The sequence below is a fragment of the Colias philodice genome, chromosome 3 (assembly GCF_061535455.1).
Source record: "Colias philodice isolate Cphi_HAF_F1 chromosome 3, ilColPhil1 Martin Lab GWU primary, whole genome shotgun sequence".
NCBI classification, from domain to species: Eukaryota; Metazoa; Arthropoda; class Insecta; order Lepidoptera; family Pieridae; genus Colias; species Colias philodice.
This window is the reverse complement of record NC_143088.1, coordinates 5,260,043-5,282,955: the sequence shown is the minus strand read 5'-3', so window position 1 is coordinate 5,282,955 and position 22,913 is coordinate 5,260,043. Positions and strand designations below refer to the sequence as shown.

The window sequence follows — 22,913 nt, the reverse complement described above, 5'->3', positions numbered from 1 at the left end:
CTAGCGCGCACGTCTGGTCTCAAACCTCAAATTATCCATAGTCCGGGATACATCGCCCATTTTTGCAAGTGATTACTATCAAGCTAATTTTTCGTGAGTAGCTTTATTTTGATGAGATGCCCAATAATTTCATGTACGCAACTCTCGATTGTGGTAGCTTACAGAGGTAACAAGGATAAAAAATTTTGATTTGACGGTTCTCAAATATTTATTACGCAATTTGTAGGACAATATGTCTGTTGAATTATATAAGTATTAAATAAGTGAAAATAAAAAAATCAGCTGGTTAGTAATCATTTATGATGACTTCGTTATCGATACACATTGGAAAGGGGGACTCTTTGATCAAACCATAGATTTTGTAGGACAAATATTTTTTCGAATAATTTAGATAATTATCTTGAGATCATGGACGTATAAAAAAAGACGGACGCCGTTTTACGAACAAACAACGTGAAGCCACCGTAGTAAGCTAGCGATCGTGTAAAGACAATGGACACGCACACACTCTCACCATAGTAAGCTAGACGGCCGCCATTACGTCGTGAACTACCGACTGATTAACTGCGTCACTGTTTCACAAAAAATATTTAAAATGCCGTCTTGCGTGGTTAAATGGTGTCGCAACAGCACAATTTTAAATAACAAAACACAAGGGATTACATTCCACAGGGAAGCAAGTTATTTCTTTTATGTTTTAATGACAAAATTATTACGGCAAAATTTATAGAAAAAAATACAGCCGCCATTGTCATCAACACAGCTGTTGCCATGGCAACATGGCACACACACATGGATGTGTCGCCGCCATTACTAGGCTTCACTCAATGTTTAGGCGATATACTGTCCGTCTTTTTTTATACGTCCATGCTTGAGATAGAACAAAAAAAAACATTCAGTTAGTAATTAATATTTGAGAACCAACAAATCAAAATATTTTATCCTTATTTCCTCTGGTAACTACCACAATCGAGAGTTTTGTACATGAAATTATTGGGCATCTCATCAAAATAAAGCTACTCACGAAAAATTAGCTTGATAGTAATCACTTGCAAAAATGGGCGATGTATCCCGGACTACCATTATTATAAAATTTACAGACCATTTTTATATGAATACATTAAAATTTAAAAGATCTTTCATTGATTGACTATTTGGGGTATGCAAAAATGCAGATGCGAAGTTTTGAAACTAGTTAACTAAATTATATTTATGTTCTTAAAAATATCTACCCATACAAATATAAGCACACCTGCTTGGTAAGGTGATAAGCCAATTCAAAATAATGTGTAACAACTAGAGACTGTCATATGCAGTCTATGGATGATTGATTGAGAAATAATTTTGATTAATAATGTATATACCTGACTTAGCTTAGCGCCCGCGGCTTTACCGTGGCTTTACCCACGTTGAATAAATCTTAATAAATTTAATAGTATAGGTTGTATTATAATATCTGTGGTAAAACTTCTTCAATAACTACACTATTCTTTGATGAAAACAAAATGAAATTCGGTGCAGTCGTTTTTAAGTTTTTATCGAACAGACGAACAGACAGATACGGCGGAGGGTTTTTTTTATAATTTTAGGGAAGATTAGCAGCACGGATGGGATATCATCGTTTACCTCATAATACTCACAACTCTACTACATCGTTTACACATACCGTTTATAACATTAACGAAAGCAACAATGCATTCAGTTCAACTATACATAATTAAAACAAATCTTATAAAAAACATTTTATTATACATATATTCTTAATAACTAAACATATTCAATAAAGTATAATAAGTTTTGTGAGAATAAGATACAAAAACTGTTTTAAAATACAAAGATCCTTTCACAATAATAATATAACCGCCCATTCATCAAGTTGCTAATACATATTGCTAGTATAATTATTATTGATCAAAATCGATCATGCATTCAGCACTTACACGCTCGCGACCCTAACAATTTGACGGACACAAACATTATATACACATACAATTTTAATTAAATGAAACAAGTATTCTATAAAATTTTAATTTTTCTATCCTACACTTCTGAGAAACGCATTTCCAATTTCCTCTTTACATGATGATTCTATTATTTTTATTATTTTCACGACAATTAAAACCTTTATTACATACTTAATCATAATTGTTTATTAGAATAGTGAACATTACAGGTCGGTTTAATCTCATGCACTTATCTTTAATAACTGTGGAAGACAGTTTAACAATACACTGGGTAGTAACTGCCACTTTCAAACCATCAACGAGTGTAAATCAAAATTTATAACTACAGAAACATTGCACATAATAAACAGATAGCGTTAAATACATAAGGGTGGGTATACACTAGAGCATTTTCGCGAGCATTTCTTTGTAAACGAAGTTCGTTCGTGCCAATGCTCGATGATCTGTTCGTTGTAATGATGAGAGTTAATGTGCATTTACATATTTGTAATATTTCTACAACAAATGTAATAATCTCAATACTCTTGCTGGTTTTTAAAATCTGATTTTAAAAAAAGAGCATCGTGTCCTCAATACGTTTCGTTAAAATTTAAAAACAGTGAAAGCTCAATGTCACTAGAAAATACTCTAGTCTATATTCACCCTTTCATAAAATCAACAAGAACCGAAAAGAGGATTCCCTATAACAACAAAATCCGATCACATTCTTATATGAAATTTGCCGGCCTTCGTGACATATTTGACGCCCTTGAACGGTTTGTACTTAGCGCCGTACATGTCGAGGCGGCTGACGCGCAGCCCGCTCACTGCGAGCTGCGGGATCGTGAAGTGCACGTTGATGTTCGGGTTCGCGCCCGATGTGTCCGCACCCGATTGTACGGATACCTACAGGAAATTAACTTATATATTTTAATACATAATAGTTGTCTTCTTGTATTATAGAATGTTCTCTCTATAGTGTATAGACATTATTTTCCCTTATTAGTTATTACAATGATTCTTAGTCTAAAAATCTTATTGCAATTTCCGATAAAATATTGTGGTATTGGTGCAACTTTTTAAATATTGATGTATGTCATAATAATCTGGAAAATATTGCATAAATAAATAAATTCGACAAATTCAAATAGTTATGAATACATACCGTCCCTCGTATATTAGGTAGTTTCGGTAATTCGATGCGTCCAATATCCCACATTAAGACTTTACTAACAGGATCATACGAATATTTCCCTTGGTTTGCAGTCAAGGAACAATTCAATACACATTTAGGCATACAAATCTCGAGTGCTACATCTGAAAATGGATAATAAAAGTGCATACAAATTCCTTTGATATAAAATAAATTTTCTAATCCATTACTGAGCCATGAATATTATTTTTTTATTGCAATTATTATTTACATAATAAGTTTCAAAATAAATAATTTCTTAAAACCATAAACAAAATATTAATCTTACTCTCTAAAGTTCTGCCCATAGTCTGTTTAGGCCCTACAGTCAGATCCAACCTTCCTTGATCCCCGTTTGACTTCAGCACGAGGTTGTGTCTCACGTAAATAGGTATCGCAACTACGCTTTGTGATCCAACATGATATGACATTAACCGGAAATTACCATCCGGCGGTATAAACGACAAGATTCTTTCCGACTAAAATTAAAAAGGAATATTTAGTTTTATTCAATTTATTATTATTATATAAAAATTCGTCTTAGAAAATCTTAGAAAAAGGCCTTACCTCCCATCTCTTAAATCTTACACATGGATGGAATGATACATCATCAAACAGTCTTGGGTTAACAAATGTAAGGGTTAAATCTGGCATTCCACTTAACTTGATACAACAGTCAACCTGACAAAAAAAAAATAAAGAAATCAAAAATCTCATTAAAATTATTCAACTTTTTAAACAATAAAAAATAAACAATTTTTTAATTCTCATATACATACATATCCTTGAATTTCGGCGGAGAGTGTAGCACCACTTTTATCGATAATTGCATCTACTTCTTCAACCACATCAAAGTAAGCTTCATTATTTGCATATTTAACTCCAGATCTACGCCACGGTACATTAGATAGCTGACCAGAGGGCAGTATTGATGAAACACTAAAATGTAAGAAATAGAGATGTGTAAAATCCAATTTCAGTAATTTGTCAAGTACCACTTTTTATAACACATTTTAAGACAAGAAAAACATTTGAAGGCAATTAAATTAGGTGTTAAAACTCAGTGCCCACAAATGAATACTTGAATTAGAAGGTAGACTTCCGATATAAAAATAAGAAGTTAAGTATGCTATGTATGTTATTTTGACCTATATATCCACAACATTGCCAATAATTTTTATAGTAAGAAATATAAACAATATATAGATGTGAGAAAGTATCTTGAAATGAAAGAATAAAATTATTCATAGTAGACACCTACTTAGATTTTCCCGTTACAGTATTAGCAATTGTCCTTAGAATATTTGGTGGTTTAATCAGTTCCTTCAATATATTGCTTTCGGTAGCCAATGGGAATCCATTATCCAACATTTCATCCAATAGCTAGAAAAAAGGTACAAATTTAGTTTTGTACAAGTTACTTATCAAAAATATTTTAGTTTTAATTTGAATGTTTATATTACCTCATAAACCACAACATAATTTTCTTTAATAATAGTTTCCGTACAGTCAGAAAAGTAGTCCTGTAAAATGAAAATCCTTATTTATTAGCATTTCAGTGCCAAGATGTGTGAGTATATTCTCAAAGGTACCATTATTACACATAAAATGAAACACAAGCATGAAATAAAAGCTGTTATATGACAGCTGACCTAAAATATGATAATATAGGTAGCTAAGATGTATAAGAGCATTCAAATGAAACAATATAAGTATAAGTATTTTCAATAAATTATGCATAGTTTTAATAGCTATTAATTGTAAATTTGTAAGTAACAAGCTCCTAAGTTATGTCAATTAAAAGAAATAAATTAATCTTAAAACATGCATGTAACTCAATTCTAGATGAGCCAAACATACCAATAGGATACAGACACAAATTATATTAAGAATATGGATCTAATATAACAAGTTTCAGAACCAAACTTACCTGGAATGTATCAACAACTCTATGTAAAAATTCAATGACAAAAAGAGGGGCAACTTCCTGTTTGCTCACAGCTACCAATGCAACTCCACCTCTCTGAATTGAAATTAAGTAATGATGTGGTGCTGCTAAGACAGGTGGTACATCCTATAAACATAAATAAATACTGTTCATGTTGTCCTTTTAAAATTTCTAAACGACTATGTAACCAGATCTAAGTATTTAAATTTTTTATTGTATCTCGAAAATCCCAAAACTTTCGAAAATAGGGATGAAATTTAAATTATGTTTATATCTCAAGTGCACTTAATGTTGTTAGTAAATACTTACATTAGGTGATGCACGTTGAGCTTCCAAATAATAATCACACACAGAACGTGGTATTACACTTCTCCAGTGTTTCTCAAGAAACACGTCCCTGTAAATATCATAAATAAATTAGTAATAAAAATTTACTCGTCATCAATAATTTTTCATCCGTTTTAATGACATGTCTAATGAAACCTACCCAGAAGGGTTTATAATAAATAAACTGTGGATCATTGCTAACAAGAAAACGAATAGTTTATTAAGTATTTAACTTCAATTAAAAACAACAGGACAAAATCTAATATCAAGCATCTGTTCAAACTTTCAAGTTTGTAATTGTGTCAAATTGACAATTGACATATCATATATGTCAAATATGATAAAATTATTAGCATTGTTCTAAAAAAAAAACTACTTTTATATTTAAAAAATTATTTAATAAATATAAACAATACAGTATTTTAGATTGTTAAAATTTACAGTGTTACTGATATATAATAATATGTTGAATAATTATAACGCCATCTATGTGTTGCATGGAAAGTTAAGTAAGCAGCAGTGAGTAGGCCACTAGGCACTAAGGCACATAAGGCCAGCATTTTCAGCAATCAGCATGTAGGTAGTTTGAATATTGTACGAGTTTGAATATTGTACCTATGTGGGGTTCAAAAAGAGTTCAAAGTATAATGTATAGTAGGTAGGGTTTAATATGCTTCTCAATTCTTATCTAGTATCTACTTGCTTGCTTATTACTGCATTATGCATATCCTATCATATCTAGTTGTTATACCTACCAGCATTTGGGACATTAAAAATATTTTCTCATAATAAAAGAAATTAAAAACTATCAGATGACTAGGCTATTCAAACATTTTTTTTAACAAAAAACTAAACCTTCAACTGGTCAGAACTGGACCAATTTTAAATGGGTCCAATCATAAGGCACTAGCAACTTTATAAATGCAGTTAATGCACCTCTTGTCCATAAACTTATACTTACACTGTTTTTCCTTGACCACCAGGTTGTCTGGAAGAGATCGCTGTCTTATGATAAGACCGCCTGTTGAGGTTAACTGTGTCTATTTCATTTATATATTTACTTTTGTGATTTTTATTTCTTGGTGGCTGGTGCACAATAAAGTATTTCTGTTTGTTTGTTTGAATAGAGAAACTATTTTTAAAGTTGGTTGAAAATAAAACTAGCATAGGTACTAAGGAATATTTCACTACACAGCACCTGTTCATGTTGAGTTGTACCTTAAAGTATAGAGTTGTACAGTGTACTGCATGTATTCATAGTTCAATAAACACTTTTAATGCTAGGCAGATAATTTGATTGATTGAATTGAAATAGTGCAGTTTAACATGTTTAGTTATATTATGATGTAAAATCATTAAGAAGTTGCAGATTGCTTAAGACTACCTATCTACATAGATGATAATAATCAGAATGTTACAAGAAATCTATAGAGATATTTTCATTAATTATATATTACTGAAATATGCCATATTGCCATACAACTTTACAAGTAAAGATTTATATTCATTACTAAAGTGAATGCTTTGGTACTGATTCTGATAATTTTAATTAATAATTGTGTATGTATAAGTAACTTTGAAACTATGTATAAGTATTTTAGTCTAATATTCTGAAAATCATTTGGAAAAACTACAGACTGCAACAAGAAATAAATAATTAATATTCTATTGGAAATCAAGTTCAAAAACAATTCATACTATTAACAGAACAGGGAACTCATAGAAATAAAACAAAAGTTAGCTTTTTTTGTTTATTGAGTCCTGCCCTTACAAAAGATTAACGGTTGGATTTAGCAACACGTTCCAGCTCGTCCTTCTTCTTAATTGCGTATGAGTTTGATGAACCTTTGGCAGCGTTGATAAGCTCATCAGCAACACATTCGGCAATTGTCTTGATGTTCCTGAATGCTGCTTCACGAGCACCAGTGCACAGAAGCCAAATGGCTTGGTTCACCCTTCGGAGAGGAGAGACATCCACAGCTTGACGACGCACTGTACCAGCACGACCGATTCTGGTGGAGTCTTCACGGGGACCCGAGTTAATAATGGCAGTAACTAAAACTTGCAATGGGTTTTCTCCAGTTAGGAGATGGATAATTTCAAAAGCGTGTTTAACGATTCTGACTGCCATTAGTTTCTTGCCATTGTTACGACCGTGCATCATCAATGAGTTAGTCAGGCGTTCGACGATGGGGCACTGAGCTTTGCGGAAGCGTTTGTGAGCATACCTACCTGCAGAGTGGGGTAAGTATTTAGCGTATTTTTCTTTGACAGAAATATAATCCTGCAGGGACATATCCGACACTTGGACATCAAAACAACTCCATCTTCCGAACAACTTGATTTCGGGAATATCAGCCGCCATAGGCAGGGGCATGTTATCGATAGCCACGCCGCCTGTCTCCATGCCGTCTTCGGTCCAGTTTTCTTCAGCCATTTTTGACGCCTAAAATTTTATCAATACGTTACTAAAATCACTTTATTTCACATTAAAACACTAAAAATAATAAGTAAACAAGTATTTTACGTACTTTTTCGCGACTTATAAATTATAACCTCGTGTTGTCAAAAGAACACGAGAGAAAAGGAAGTTTCAAAAGTTCACATTCCGCTTTTTATTTTTCAATGTTGGCATCCCATAAAATATTGCCATTATTTAAAAGTTATGTCAACATATTAATGCAAAGTCGTGGTGTTGGTTGCATATTTTCGTGAACAATAATATATCAAAATACAAAATATATTAAATAATAAAAACAAATAATATTTTATGTTAAAAAATAAACATTATATGTTTTTCGTTCTTAGATATACAATATGTAAACATTGTGAAAAAAATTAAGTGTCGCCATAATTTGATTTTCTGGTATAACACGTAATAAGTGAAATGTACTAAATAATGTATGGCTACCACCTGTGGCTACCATTGGGCTACCACAATAGCTACCTTTCATTGACGCGCCCACCTGACTTCCGGGCCGCAAAAAAATGCGCAAAGCGCTTGTGCCTGGACGATCAAAGAGGATATAATCTCTACGTTTTGGACGATGACGGATTTTTCCACGGATCGGTACAACTGCGGATCGGCTCACAGTGCGTGTAGTGAATGCTTAGCATATTGATATAATTTCGAGTGTGCGGACATTCACGGCACGATATAAATAAATAAATAAATATTATAGGATATTATTACACAAATCAACCTAGTCCCACAGTAAGCTCAATTAAGGCTTGTGTTGTGGGTACTAGGCGACGATAAATATAATATTTAATAAATACATATATAGATAATAACACCCAGAGTCCAGACCCAAGAACAAATAATTGAGTGCATCACACAAATATTTGCCCTGACCGGGGATCGAACCTGGGACCGTCGGCTCAGTAGGCAGTTACTTTACCACTGCGCCAACCGCGTCGTCAATTATATATTTAATATTATATTAATATATTTTGTTAAAATCACTAATCACAGATGTAGCGAATCCAAGAAGAATCCACTTGCCAAGTTAGGTGTGAAAGGGATAAAAAAAACATACAGGCGTCATTCAAGGTCATATTTTCTTGTTACAAGTTAATGTTCATACTGAAATCTCCAGTGTATTAGATATAAGCTTCTTGACTCTTGAGCGAATCCAACGATATTAAAAATATATATAATATACTGTGTATCACAAGTCGAGAAGGTACAGCATGCCGCGCCCCGACCAAAGATCAGATGAAATAATAACATACACGTAGTGCTAGTGTTTGCCGTGAAAAAAGTCTCGTAAACGCGGCACCGTTGCGTCGGGCGGCACCTAAAATTACATATTATGTAAATCTTAAATTTAAATATTCATATACATTCAACACGAATTGGGAAAAATAGATAAATAGTAATTAGTATGAACCGATTCATTATTTGTGTTGAGTAGGAATAGTTATTGTAACTGTATGGAAAATATCTGTTTCACTGATTGATTTTCTTTTGGTACAAGTAGGCGATCAGCCTTCTGTGTCCTGCCAGACCGAGATATTTTTTTTTTCTTCGTCCCCACCGGGATCGAACCCAGGACCCCTCGGTACTACGCTCGCGCGTCAACCACTGTACCAAGAAGACGGATTTTATAGAGTTCATATTATTTATACTATGTAAATAGTTTTAAGTCACAGTTGTAGTTGGAAACACAGTCCACAGAGCAAGTATTGGGAAACTTGTGGAAAACTCATGTCCTTTTCCTACATTCCTCTACATATTTTTTAGGGCGGACCTGTAAAATTTAGTTCCTACTTTCGCCGTGGGTCTTCTTTTGTGGCGGCTCAGACCAATAAAAAATTTAATTATTTTATTGTTTTGAAAGGTAAATATCCCAGATATATAAACATTACTTGAAGGTAAATATATATTTTGTTTGAAAGGAAACTAGTTATAGTCAGCGGATAACTTTCACCGTTTCACGATATTGTTTTAAATTTAACTATGGTATTGCCACCCTAATGACGGACATTTTTGTATTTATTTACAACTTTAAGTAATGCTATAGAACCTTGATAGAACTCTATCTGTTTCTCTTCTTCACTCTTAGATACTGAACCGATATGAACGATATTGAGAAAGCACATAGGAAAGGTCTTGTCCCGGAAATTACACGGGAGCAGGAACTATGTGGGTTCTTCTATAATTAAGCGGGTGAAGCCGCGGGCAGAAAGTAACATGTACAATCTGACTGACTGTTACTATAGACAGCGAGTAATAGCTGTGGCACTGAGTGAAATGTGGAGGAGATTAGCACATGGGATACTGTCGCGCCCCTCATACAAATTTTACTCAGATAGGATCTTATTTCAGACTTCAGGTTCCGAAGAATTGCAACTGGATGTAAAAAAAAATTATAATAAAAAATTAAAAATATATAACATTTTTTAATATAGTTACAAAATATAGTATATATTTTTGTTTGTCTCAAATAATGTAAAAAAAATAAACAATATCACCCATTACAACAAAGTTTATACATTTAGTAAGTTATGCTTAAATTATAATACATTTTGGTTATAAAACCAGAAGATTTTATTGGATTAATCATTTTGTAGCAATGTCAAGCATTTTGTTTATGCATGTTACCTTTTCTCTAGGTTTACCAGACTTTTTACCCTGATCTACTTCATATTTATCAATTTTTTCCCATCCATTCCAATCTACTATGGGAACATTTAAATGTTTTCTTACACCATCAAATCCATCCCTATGAGATCCAGTCCCAGTTTGTAAATCACTGCATATATTCTTGGCAACTTGAAATGCATTACTCATTGTGTGTATAATAACCCCAGCAGGTCCAGTGCCTAACCATCCTGCAACATATAATTTTGCTAGTTCTTCTGAAGTGTGATCTTCTATTACTCTACCATTCTCATTTCTAACACATCCACTTGAATTAAATACTAAAGCTTCATCAGCCTTTATACTTTTATAACCAATACTTCGAAATACAAGACTGCAATTTAAAATTTCTCTATCCTCAGTTGCAACACATTTCTGGTCTTCAAGTTTATCGCCAACTAATTTGTTACAGGTAAGCTCTATTCCACTTACACAACCATTATTTTCTAGAAATTTATTTGGACTTCTAAAAAATATTGGTCTAAATGTTTTTTCATGTGCACCAAAAGTCTGGGATTTTTGTTCTTTAAGTGATTTCAACATTAACTCTGTTAACCGTTTTCGAGGTCTTTGAAGGTTATTTACTACTTCCTCTACTCCAATGAAGTCATTTTCTCTCCAAATTGTTTGACAGTTACTTAATTTAAGTTGCTCTCTTAATTCTTTGATTGTAAATGCAACTTGCAGAGGGCCTCTTCGTCCAACTAGATATAGTTCATTAATCTTTGATTCAGATATTGCTTGCAGAGCATATTCAGTAATGTCAGTTTTTTTCAATTGATCAATAGGCGATAGAAGAATTCGAGCTACATCTAGAGCAACATTGCCTTGTCCAATTATAGCTGCCTTATTTCCTGATAAATCAACCTGAAAATCAATCATTTGGAAAAATATTTATATTGCAATAAATATGAATAATCTACTAATAATTTATTTTTCAAAGAACATGAATAATAATTTATTTTACTTGTAAATTTTTGTCTCGAGGATGTCCATTATACCATCCCACAAAATTGCGTGCCGCAATAATGTTTCTAGCACTTTCATTCTCTATACTTAAAGTGCGGTCTTCTTCAGCACCATATGTCTGTAAATAATAAAAAATTACAACAATTATACATTGTATTAGAGTAAGGACAATTTTTTTAATATTTTATTTAAGTAGTTAATTATAAAAATCTTTACCAGCAAAATAGCGTCATAATGTTGCCTCAATTTACTTAATGTAATATCTTGCCCTAAGGTTATATTTCCATAAAAGTTTATGTTCTCTTGCTTGGCTAATTTGGTAAATTGATTTATGCAATTCTTAACTTCTGGATGATCAGGAGCAACTCCGTATCTAAAAATATATAAAATGTTATTTAAACTAATTCACATACAAAATAATTAATATTAATAAAACCCCTTTTTCGTATAATTTTCGTACCTAACTAATCCAAACGGAACTGGCAACTTTTCTATGATGTCAATTTTGATTGAGTTTATATTCTTGGCTAAGTGCATAGCAGCATAAAATCCAGCCGGCCCAGCACCCACGACACATACATGAGGAACATGACTCGTAGAGCATAGCTGCCGTACCGCGATCCTTACAGTTTTATTCATCGAAGATCTGATCATTGTAGACATAAAACAATTAACTGCTCTTATCTAAACGGTATATCATTCATAATTCCATAGATAAATTTATTACAATCCCTTGTACGATGGTAATGCAGTAGAATTTATTCACAATAAAGATCTTCACACTTACAAATTAACCTAAACTCGTAAAAAATTATATGTAAATAAACTTTAACACACCTGTCCAAATAAATAATGACACAATAATGTCACTTTGAGACAAGCAGTGTTAGCAACCTGAAGTGAGCTGATTATCGTACCAGGGGCGTAAAATTATCGTACATTAGGCGTTTTTGGTTCGAAATTATCGTACTTTTTAGAATAAAGTCAATTATAAATAAATAAATCATATAAATTGTAATATTGATAAGTATGCAAGTTCTCTATAGTTAATCTTTGTTTAACTACCGCTGTCAAATCAACGGGACACTGAAACCCAAACGTTTTACGTGCCATAATATTCATTATACTCTTTGGTTTTACGCGTGGTACAGACTACAGACCTGGCCCCCTAGTCAAGTGGCTTTCTGTTAGCGTAGCGTTCAATAGAATAGACTACGAATGTATGAGATTGACGTAGGCTGTAGATAAACGTATCTACAGGTTACGTCAATCTCATACATTCGTAGTCTATTCTATTGAACGCTACGCTAACAGAAAGCCACTTGACTAGGGGGGCTGAACCGATTCCATTTCCACTTTATGTTCAATAAACGCGCCAAGTTTAAAATTCAATCTAACAAAATTTCACTGTTCCCATGAAAGTTCGATATGAAACACGTCAAAATTTCATATTTGTATGGGTGAAATAATATAAATTCTCGAATTTTGCCTGATAGAAATTATCGTAAAATCAGCGTACGATAGTAACATGCTATCGTACATCGTACGTAGGCACCAAATTATCGTGTTTGTACGATAATTATCGTACGGTTGGGAACGCTGGAGACAAGTGACAACAGGCAAAAGTCCAAATAACTTTACACTCGGAGCAATTAACAAGCCTGGAGAAGTAACAATTAATTGAACAATAACGCACTAGTTTGGCCTTTTTAGCTTATGGCAAAATGTCATGCGAAAAAAGAGGACAGATATATGTCAGTTCGACAGTTTGAAATGACATGTAGCCATTACAATTTGTTTTGATCACCAGTCTGGTGATCATCGCTTGGTTATTTTACATATCTTTTTTGAAGTGAAAAACGAGTGTTTTAGTTTAATTTGTTATTTTATGAAAAGACAATTGACTAAAGATAACATGGCTTGTGTTGCTTACGGCTGTAAAAGCCGTAGTAATGTGAAATCGGACGAAGATAGAAATTTGTCATTTCACAGGTTAGTGTTTTGATCAATTTTTTTGTTAATTGTATTATAAATAAGTTAATTTACCTTATTTTCTTAATCATCTATGTTTTATCTAACCGTAATCATTGAAATGAAATCATAATCAGCTTAGTTTTTAGAAAAAATGCAAAATTCATTGATAATGACTGCTTTAGGTTAGGAGAAAAAAAAAGGTATTTAAGTATGGATTTTATTGTTATTTGCAGGTTTCTGGCTTGAGAACAATTAAAAGATGTTTGGGTTAAAGCTATAGCACAGGGAAAATTGGAAGCCTTCAAAACATTCTCGGCCTTGTTCAAATCATTTCGAATCAGACGGGAAGAATAGTAAAGTGCTTTGCAGAGATGCTGTGCCACAAGTTTAAGGTGGCATCTATTTTAAATAATAAATATTGTAATTTGGTAATTAAGTATCGAAATTAAAAGGTTGTTAAAAAAATAAATGTTTATTTGTTTTATTTGAAGCAATTTATTTTAAACTTGTACCAATTTTTTCCTGTGGGAATGAGTTATTTTCCTGCGGTAAATTGTAGCCTATAATATGTTATTCTGATGTTTAAACTACCGTCAAATGTGGCTACTTGACCTTTACTTGGCAACTTGACCACATCTTCCGTTTAACAACAAAATATCAAATTTTGTAGAATTGAAAGCAAATTGACCTAACGTATCGATGTTGGTAGGTTTTTAAAATATTAATTGACAACATATTTTAATTTTAAAGCGGTAACGCTGTTGGTTCTCGCAATATAACGTATCGAAGTGTGACTGTGACTAAGGATCTTTTGCCGGTGTCAGTATTATTATGTTTGTAGAGCTTAAACTGCACATCTCAGGTGAGTACAGTTTTGATATGTTGTGTAATAAACCCTAGAGATTGATTTTACAGTGGGAACTATCCAATTTTAGGCTCATTTGTCGAAATATTTGCTTGGGCATTGATGCCTCAGGTTAGGTCAAGTTGCCATTGACCGCTGCGTGGCAACTTGACCGACGCCTAGGGTTGACACAAAAAATAACATGACTGCATTTTTTCCTTTTTTTATCTGTTTCGAGTTTTGCATAGTAAAATCAATAAATTTGCTGCAAATTCCGGACAATCCAGATACTTATACTCTCTTTGATGACAACGATTTAGCATATTTCTAATGAAAAATAAATGTTTCCTTACCTATTAATAAATACCTATAAGTATTAAGTAATATACATATACATATGTATTAAATTTAGTTTAATAAATAAATAGTTCATTAAAATTTGTGTCTTGTTTGTGACAACCCTATCCGAAATGTAATGCTTTGTATGAAATCATTACAAATCCCGTGGCAACTTGACCAGGTAGCCAGAGCCTAACAGTTTATTGTAAAGCTTCGGGCTGCAATATTTAAAAAGTCGAAGAATTAAAAAGTAATAGCAACTTAGCCTAAAACAAGAATGTTAAGCATCTACCTATGAAAACTGATGTGCAAGGTCAAGATACCACATCAGTGTCAACTTGACCTGCATTACGTTTATTTGTAAATAATGTCAGATTCAATATATTTTAAATAAATACCTAGTAAAAGTGAATGATGAAATCATTCATGACATGAACAAATCATAAAATGTTAATAAAAGTTTAATATAAATAAGTTAGCTAAGAAAAGGTAAAAAAATGTGGTCAAGTAGCCACATTTGACCGGTATATAATTATGAAGTTCCATAAAAACTCATTCAGTAGTTTTTACGTGAAAGAGTATCAAAATATGTCCATTCTTATATATTTTTGCTTTTATAATATTAGTAGGATACGACTATTGATTTGTAAAAAGATCAACCAGGTGGAAGTCAGATTCGCGCACGAAGGGTTCCGTATAATTCTATGAATGAATCTATGAAAACAGGAAAAAATACGTACCTTTTTATGAAACCATAAAAACAACCTAAACCGAAATACCTCATAATATTTTTTTATAAATACCACTACCATACAATGCAAGGCAGTCAGTACGCATCGTAAATGAATAATTCCAAATTAAACGAATCTTAGGAATTACCTATCCATAATTCAAAATTAAACGAATCTTAAATTATCTTCAAGCAATTTTATAACTTAATTTTTTTATTTATCGATATTTTAGTATTCGATAAAGTAAAGGCAAGCACTACCTTTTTAGAACAAAAAGTGGCTACATGTGGATTTGAATGCCAAGCAGATAACAGTGTGTTGTCTCTTTCTATCGCATTAATTAGGGTATTGAATAAAAGAGAGCCACTATATAAGAAACGTTCAATTAATTGTTACTTCTCCAGGCTTGTTAATTGCTCCGAGACTTTACAAGTGTGATATTATTAAGCAGGTGATAGACGTACGAACTTTAAAATCGCAGTTTTATAGTTGGCGTATTTACTCGGCTCGACGTCCGCGTCGGTGATACAAGTTGAGCTTCGTCAGTAGCAAAGAGTAAAAAAAATACATACGGAAACTGGAAAGTCAGTAGCTTCTCGCGTGTCACCGATATCGAATGTCGCTATGTTATCAACGGAGAGAATAAATAAATATTTCACGATAATTTTCACACACGGCACGATCTGATCCCCTACTAAGCTTTCGCTTGTGTTATGGAAACCAGATGACTGATAAACATACATATATAATTTTAAATAAATGAAAACTCATGTAGATAATTAATACCCAGACACGGAGCAAAAATCTATTTTCATCACACAAATATTTGCCTCGGGTCGGAATCGAACCCTCGAAACCTCTAGCTTGGAAGGCAGGGCCTTACCAAGTACCAACCAAGCCAACCGTTCAGTCATTTTGTGTTATTCAGGAATTATATTATAATAATTCATAAAAGTAAAAGCAGAAGACGAAATCGGCAAGAGTGAGTGAAAAACAAAAAGAGAGCGTTTATCCCAAGTAAATTTATTGAAGGAGTTACGTGAAGAGAAGGAAGCATAATTATTTAAGGATGCCTGAGCCGTTATATTATGATGAACTTTTGCCCTTAGTAACACCTATTATACAGACGTGCAAGTAAAGGCGGGCTACGAGCAAAATTTCAAATATGTTGGATCGTCAACGAACTTACTCGACGGTTTTTAAGTACGCGACCTTGGGGTGATACACGAGCGAAAAAGGTCGTCGAGCCACAAGTTTGCGTACTTACTCGCACGTCTATCAGTTCTTTTACTTCTAATCTGTCATTATCACAGATTAATCTAACAGATAATAAAGTCTACGTCACGGTTTTCTTGTAGTTTTCTTTCATAATAATATTATGCATCGTCATCCATAGCTCGACAACTTTTGTTGCTGTGTCAGCAGCTTGTTTTAATGAAATAGAAAACCGGGTACTCCCTATATCCAGGAGCTATTTACCAAAATTGTACTTACTCTACTTGCTTACGAATATCTCATTCTTGCTTGCGATTTAACATAATGGGTTTCTTGCTTAAGCAATTGTCTGTGCGTTGTTTAAACATAGTTCTCGAATGGCCATTTATATGCGGGTCAGCACAAAACACGCACAAAATATCTTATTACTCTGTATAATACTAATGTCAATTTATAATGTCATTACTCATTTGTCAAATCACCAAATGTCAATTTTGGAAGTTGTTGCTTTTCATTAAAATTATTTCAACAATTGAATAAAAATTACTATATGTAGTACCTACACATTAAAGTACTACATATTTACGTTAAAAGTTAGCCTCTGATTATTACAGATTTCTTTATATACTTTAAAACCGGACGATTTACAAGTGAAAATGTCGCACATAACAGATATTAAAGTATTAATTTCTAGGTTGTGTTCTATGAAATCTGGGTATGTAGATGCACATGACGAGATTTCTCCCGAACCCAAACCCGAATATGTATTTTAATTGTTTAAAAAAAATCAAATATTCTGAAATCAAAATGTTTTTCAATTTGTAGAGCTAGTTCCCTACGTTTTGGTGTACGAAACTTTAGTCAAGGAGATAGACCCTTACCAAAAGGCAGTGTAACGCCGCTTCCACCATTGTCTGAACCTATGCCAAATCTCCCACCAGTAATTTATACCACAGCAAAATCTGAAGACACTTTGACCGAAGTTACAACCCTTAGTAACGGATTAAGAATTGCATCAGAAAAGAAATTCGGTCAATTCTGCACTGCTGGAGGTATTTATCTTTTTTTATTTATATTTCTTTATCCTTAATTTTTTTAAGTTTTCATTTTCTATGTTATTAATGGTATTGCATATATTCCAGTTGTTATTGATTCTGGGCCAAGATATGAAGTAGCATATCCAAATGGAATTTGTCATTTTCTGGAAAAGTTGAGTTTCGGAGTGAGTATTCTTAAATCTTCTTATAATATAAAAATGAATCCCAAAATGTGTTGGTAAGCGCATAACTTGAGAACGGCTGAACCGATTTCGATAATTCTTTTTTTATTATATTCCTTGAAGTACGAGGATGGTTCTTATGTAGAGAAAACGTAAATATGTACCACGGGCGAAGCCGGGGCGGACCGCTAGTTCACAATAATAATTAGATCTTAAGCACCCAATATATTTTAAATATTTTTGGTTAAAGGCTACACATAAGTTTCCTACTCGGGATGTAATGCTCAGAGAACTAGAGAGGCATGGAGGTATATGTGACTGCCAAGGCTCTCGTGATACAACTGTTTATGCTACAAGTGCAGATTCCAGAGGTTTGGAAGCTGTTACACAGGTATAACACTTTATAGTTTATATTCTTATTTTATTGCACTACTTTGGTTTGTTATTTCTCTAACATTTTATTTCTGAAAGGTGTTGGCAGAAGTGACTTTAAGACCACAGCTTACAACAGAGGAAATAGAGGCTGCGAGACAGGCTGTTGCTTTTGAATTGGAAACTCTTGCAATGAGACCAGAACAGGAAACAATCTTAATGGACATGATACATTCTGTAAATATACACGAATATATCTCTTTATTTATAAAAAATAAAAATATTAAATTGTCTATTGCATCTCTTCAATTAACTCTTTATGTTTAGGCTGCATATAAAGGAAATACACTTGGGTTACCAAAGATATGTCCAAGAGAAAATGTTAATAAAATTGATCGTGGAATTATTTTAAATTTCCTCAAGAATCACTACACACCTGAAAGGATGGTTGTTGCTGCTGTTGGGGTAAGAATCACTATATACTGTAATTTAATTTAATATATTATATTATCCTGTAAACATTTATAACTTTTGTTTATGAGTACATGGACTAATACAATAAATTTTATTAGCAACAAGACACCTACTTTAACACAAAAAAAATAACAATATATTTAATTTTCTATGGTAATATTATCTTAAATACTACAGTAATATGTAATGCATATAAATTCTGTAAAAAAAATATATTAATTTATATTATAATAAATTGACATAATTGAATTATTTCAGGTGGATCATGAACCATTTGTTGAATATGTTCAAAAATATTTTGTTGATGCTAAACCAACTTGGCATACCTCAGATGATGCTTCATTTAAACCTCAAAATGATCACTCAATTGCACAATATACTGGAGGAATGGAACAGGTAAATTATATGAATTTTTTTACTGTGTCTTAAAATTCGTGTTTTTTTTATCAATTATTTAATTTTTACGTTATTTGTTTTAGGAAGAGTGTGAAATTCCTCTATACCCTGGCTCAGACTTACCGGAACTTTCCCATGTTGTTATAGGGATTGAAAGTATGTACTATTTTAGTCACCTGAAAAAATATTTTGTACTTCTTCATCACAAAATGTTTCTCGTAAAGAATCTCAGTTGAAACCTTAATGTTTTTTTATAGGTTGTTCACACAGCGATCCTGACTTTGTAGCTACTTGTGTACTGAATATGATGATGGGCGGAGGAGGTTCATTTTCAGCTGGCGGCCCAGGAAAGGGCATGTACACAAGACTGTATACAAATGTACTAAATAGGTAACTTCTTCAATATCCTCCACTATAGAAACTTCTGCATTTAGAAAAATCTGAAAGGAAAACAATGTTTGACTAACTTAACTGTCAGTTAAAAAAAAAGACGGGTTGCACTCTGGGAGTGCCGGCCGACGTGAAAACGCGCGTAGTAGAGAGGGGATAGCTGTCTACTTTCCATCCGTCTTACGCTTTTTCGATCAGGTCACGTGTCCTGACGCGAGTTTAAGATTTTATACCCATTACAGAAAAAGTGCTCAACGCCGCTAAGGGCGCGTTCCCACTATGTCGTAACGACTAATTTATCGTTCGACGACTGTCGTCTTTACCTGTTCCCATTATAACGATTGTTTGTCGTCAACATTTTTTATCGTTTAGCGACTGTCGTATCTAGCTGTTCCCATTGGATCGCGACGACATTTTATCGTTTCCTGTCAGTCGCTTTGTCGTTTACACATCATCAGCAAGCTACAAATCTAGTCGCCTCTGCGTTCGCTTGGTGATTACTAGTGCGTTTACTCTCCTGAGTTCAATGGACGTCAAAGAGTTGCCGTCCACGATTTTTTATCGTTTTACGACTGTCGTGCTTGCCGTTCCCACTGTCACGACAAAGTGTCGTCACTGCAAAAACTGTCGTAGACGACAGTAAATTGTGTCGTTCTAAATGTGAACACCTCCATTTAAACATATAAGCCACGACACTTAAAACTACACGATTATCTGTCGTCACGACACGGTGGGAACGCGCCCTAAAGAAGTTTTCACTTCAAAAATTACATCAAAAGTGTCAAATAAGCTATCAGGTACAATATCAGCATGTGCAAAATTGCCATAAAATAAAAATTGACTTAAAAATATGTTTCAGATATCACTGGATGTTCAATGCGACCGCATACAATCACGCCTATGGTGACACAGGCTTGTTCTGCGTCCACTCAGCGTCCCCGCCTAACCGTATCTATGATACCACACTTGTAATTGCGCGGGAACTGGCAAACATGGCGGGAAAAGTTGGCGAAAATGAACTAAGAGTAAGAGTTTGCATATAATATGCTGACAAGATTTTTTTAACCTACGTTTTTAAAAACGACAGAAGTTCTCAAGTAGCATTTTATAAAATTGTATTATTCAATTTTATAACCAGTGCTTGAAATCTTATACTATTGGATATCCTACCTTTTATTACGATTTTGCATGAAATGTATATTATTATAGAATATATGTAGACTGGGGTAGAAGCCTTTGAAAATAATGAAAAGATAAAAAAAATCGCAGTCGGATGAAACCCATTAGAAAAGGAGGGGAATATGATAAAAATGTAAGGAAAAATAAATTACGGTCAATCTGAGTTCGGGAAGCGGGAGGGGGGAGCTTTTAAGAGAAAAAAATGGTTTCTCTCGATTTCCGACAAAACTACAAGTCCTATAGAAAAAAGTTCAATGGCAAAGTTGTAGGTAATTAAAAGTTCTACAACTTTTGTATTCACAATTTTTTCCCATAACCTAAAAATTTAGGTGAAAAATTCAAAAAACCAAGATTTTGGTCTTTTATTTCTATCTACTTCAAAATTTATTTTTTTTCTACGAAATTTGGTGGAAACTTACTTTATTATGTCCCAAATACACTGTAATTTATTTGATTGAAAATATTTATTTTTTCGCCTTATTTTGAATTAATACCAAAAAAACAACCTAATTTTCAATCGAAAAGTCACCCGTCAAAATATCAGCTTTTTTCAAAAACTTGGGGTGCCTTTTATTCATTGAAATCTCTACTTTCATATGGTGTAAAAAAAATAAACACCACCATAGTAAATGTTCTCAGGAAATGCATACAAACAGTGTGATAATGAGCTTTTACTAAATCAGGCACACTTCTTGAACTCTATATCTTCTCTTGTATCGGCTTTTCGGTAATATTTCAAAAGAAAAATAATTATCTGTTCTAAGTTTAATATTTTACAGCATATTCAAAAGCAAAATGATGTCGATAAAAACATTTCAGGTAGTTCGAGAAGTGTGCCTGATTTGGTAAAAGCTAATTTTCAGACTGTTTGTATGCATTTCCTGAGAACATTTACTATGGTGGTGTTTATTTTTTTTACACCATATGAAAGTAGAGATTTCAATGAATAAAAGGCACCCCAAGTTTTTGAAAAAAGTTGTTATTTTGACGGGTGACTTTTCGATTGAAAATTAGGTTGTTTTTTTGGTATTAATTCAAAATAAGGCGAAAAAATAAATATTTTCAATCAAATAAATTACAGTGTATTTGGGACATAATAAAGTAAGTTTCCACCAAATTTCGTAGAAAAAAAAAACTTTGAAGTAGATAGAAATAAAAGACCAAAATCTTGTTTTTTTGAATTTTTCACCTAAATTTTTAGGTTATGTGAAAAAATTGTGAATACAAAAAATGTAGAACTTTTAATTACCTACAACTATGCCATTGAACTTTTTTCTATAGGACTTGTAGTTTTGTCGGAAATCGAGAGAAACCATTTTTTTCTCTTAAAAGCTCCCCCCTCCCGCTTCCCGAACTCGGATTGACCGTAATTTATTTTTCCTTACATTTTTATCATATTCCCCTCCTTTTCTAATGGGTTTCATCCGACTGCGATTTTTTTTTGTTTCAAAAATTATCTACTCTAGTCTAATGTGCTTTCTATTATTTCTTTATAATTGTGTGAATCTTAATGCACACAATTATACATAATATTCATTTTCTTACAGAGAGCCAAAACTCAACTCCAGTCAATGTTATTAATGAATCTCGAAGCTAGGCCTGTCGTGTTCGAGGACGTCGGCCGACAAGTTCTCGCTACAGGAAAGAGGAAACCGCCGTCTTATTTCATCAATGAAATAGGCACGTTACATAATTTTAAAAGATTATTGTATCTTATTTAACTAAACTCTTACTCTAACAACTAACTATAATATAGGTATTATAAATATGGACTTGCAGAAATTTGCAACTGTCTCACATATTAAGATACATTAAATGTTTTCACTCCCTACATTTAATTTTTACGATACATATTGAACTAAAACTATGATACAAAATAAAGTAAGTATATACTACACGAAAACTTCTAAATCAGGCAATTTTCGCATTACAGAAAAAATTACAGCCGACGACATAGTGCGAGTAGCTCGTCGTATGCTCAGCAAGCGGCCCGCTGTCGCTGCCAGGGGAAAATTGAGTCATTTACCGGCGTTCGAAGAAATCCAAGCCAATATGACCCTCGGCAAAAGCGATACGTCGCCCCAGGGACGAAGACTTAATCTATTCCGTGCTTAGTATTATTAAAAAATAGAAAATTATTTAGGTTAAACTGTCGAAATTTATTTCAAAATAAATGTTTAAAATTATCCTTTTTTTTCATTGTAGAAGTAAACCACGTATAATACTAAATAGTTAGGTACATACTATGTAGTAAC

At 33.0% G+C, this 22,913-nt stretch overlaps 4 protein-coding genes across 4 annotated transcripts; 1 reads left to right on the top strand and 3 right to left on the bottom strand.

The window, feature by feature from the left end:
• Positions 1 to 1,729: 1,729 nt before the first annotated feature.
• Positions 1,730 to 5,706, bottom strand: cm (AP-3 complex subunit carmine). The gene is made up of 10 exons (XM_089714278.1): positions 5,571 to 5,706; positions 5,393 to 5,480; positions 5,066 to 5,209; positions 4,599 to 4,658; positions 4,397 to 4,518; positions 3,915 to 4,074; positions 3,703 to 3,816; positions 3,425 to 3,614; positions 3,109 to 3,260; positions 1,730 to 2,849 (listed from the first exon to the last, which is right to left on the bottom strand). Exons 1-10 carry the CDS (start codon positions 5,603 to 5,605, stop codon positions 2,664 to 2,666), a joined length of 1,251 nt encoding a protein of 416 aa, XP_089570404.1. The 5' UTR covers positions 5,606 to 5,706; the 3' UTR covers positions 1,730 to 2,663.
• Positions 5,707 to 7,147: 1,441 nt separating this feature from the next.
• On the bottom strand, positions 7,148 to 8,073 carry LOC149489621 (small ribosomal subunit protein uS7). The gene is made up of 2 exons (XM_089714276.1): positions 7,942 to 8,073; positions 7,148 to 7,856 (listed from the first exon to the last, which is right to left on the bottom strand). The coding sequence occupies exon 2, from the start codon at positions 7,845 to 7,847 to the stop codon at positions 7,188 to 7,190; it is 660 nt and encodes a 219-aa protein (XP_089570402.1). The 5' UTR covers positions 7,848 to 7,856; positions 7,942 to 8,073; the 3' UTR covers positions 7,148 to 7,187.
• Positions 8,074 to 10,302: 2,229 nt separating this feature from the next.
• On the bottom strand, positions 10,303 to 12,378 carry dare (NADPH:adrenodoxin oxidoreductase, mitochondrial). Its single transcript, XM_089714275.1, has 4 exons — positions 11,986 to 12,378; positions 11,742 to 11,898; positions 11,524 to 11,643; positions 10,303 to 11,423 (listed from the first exon to the last, which is right to left on the bottom strand). Exons 1-4 carry the CDS (start codon positions 12,186 to 12,188, stop codon positions 10,476 to 10,478), a joined length of 1,428 nt encoding a protein of 475 aa, XP_089570401.1. The 5' UTR covers positions 12,189 to 12,378; the 3' UTR covers positions 10,303 to 10,475.
• Positions 12,379 to 17,114: 4,736 nt separating this feature from the next.
• LOC149489619 (mitochondrial-processing peptidase subunit alpha) lies at positions 17,115 to 22,844 on the top strand. Its single transcript, XM_089714272.1, has 12 exons — positions 17,115 to 17,343; positions 17,454 to 17,680; positions 17,771 to 17,850; positions 18,098 to 18,238; positions 18,319 to 18,456; positions 18,547 to 18,684; positions 18,952 to 19,089; positions 19,173 to 19,245; positions 19,347 to 19,479; positions 20,339 to 20,504; positions 22,206 to 22,338; positions 22,592 to 22,844. The coding sequence occupies exons 1-12, from the start codon at positions 17,285 to 17,287 to the stop codon at positions 22,771 to 22,773; spliced, it is 1,608 nt and encodes a 535-aa protein (XP_089570398.1). The 5' UTR covers positions 17,115 to 17,284; the 3' UTR covers positions 22,774 to 22,844.
• The last annotated feature ends 69 nt before the right edge of the window (positions 22,845 to 22,913 follow it).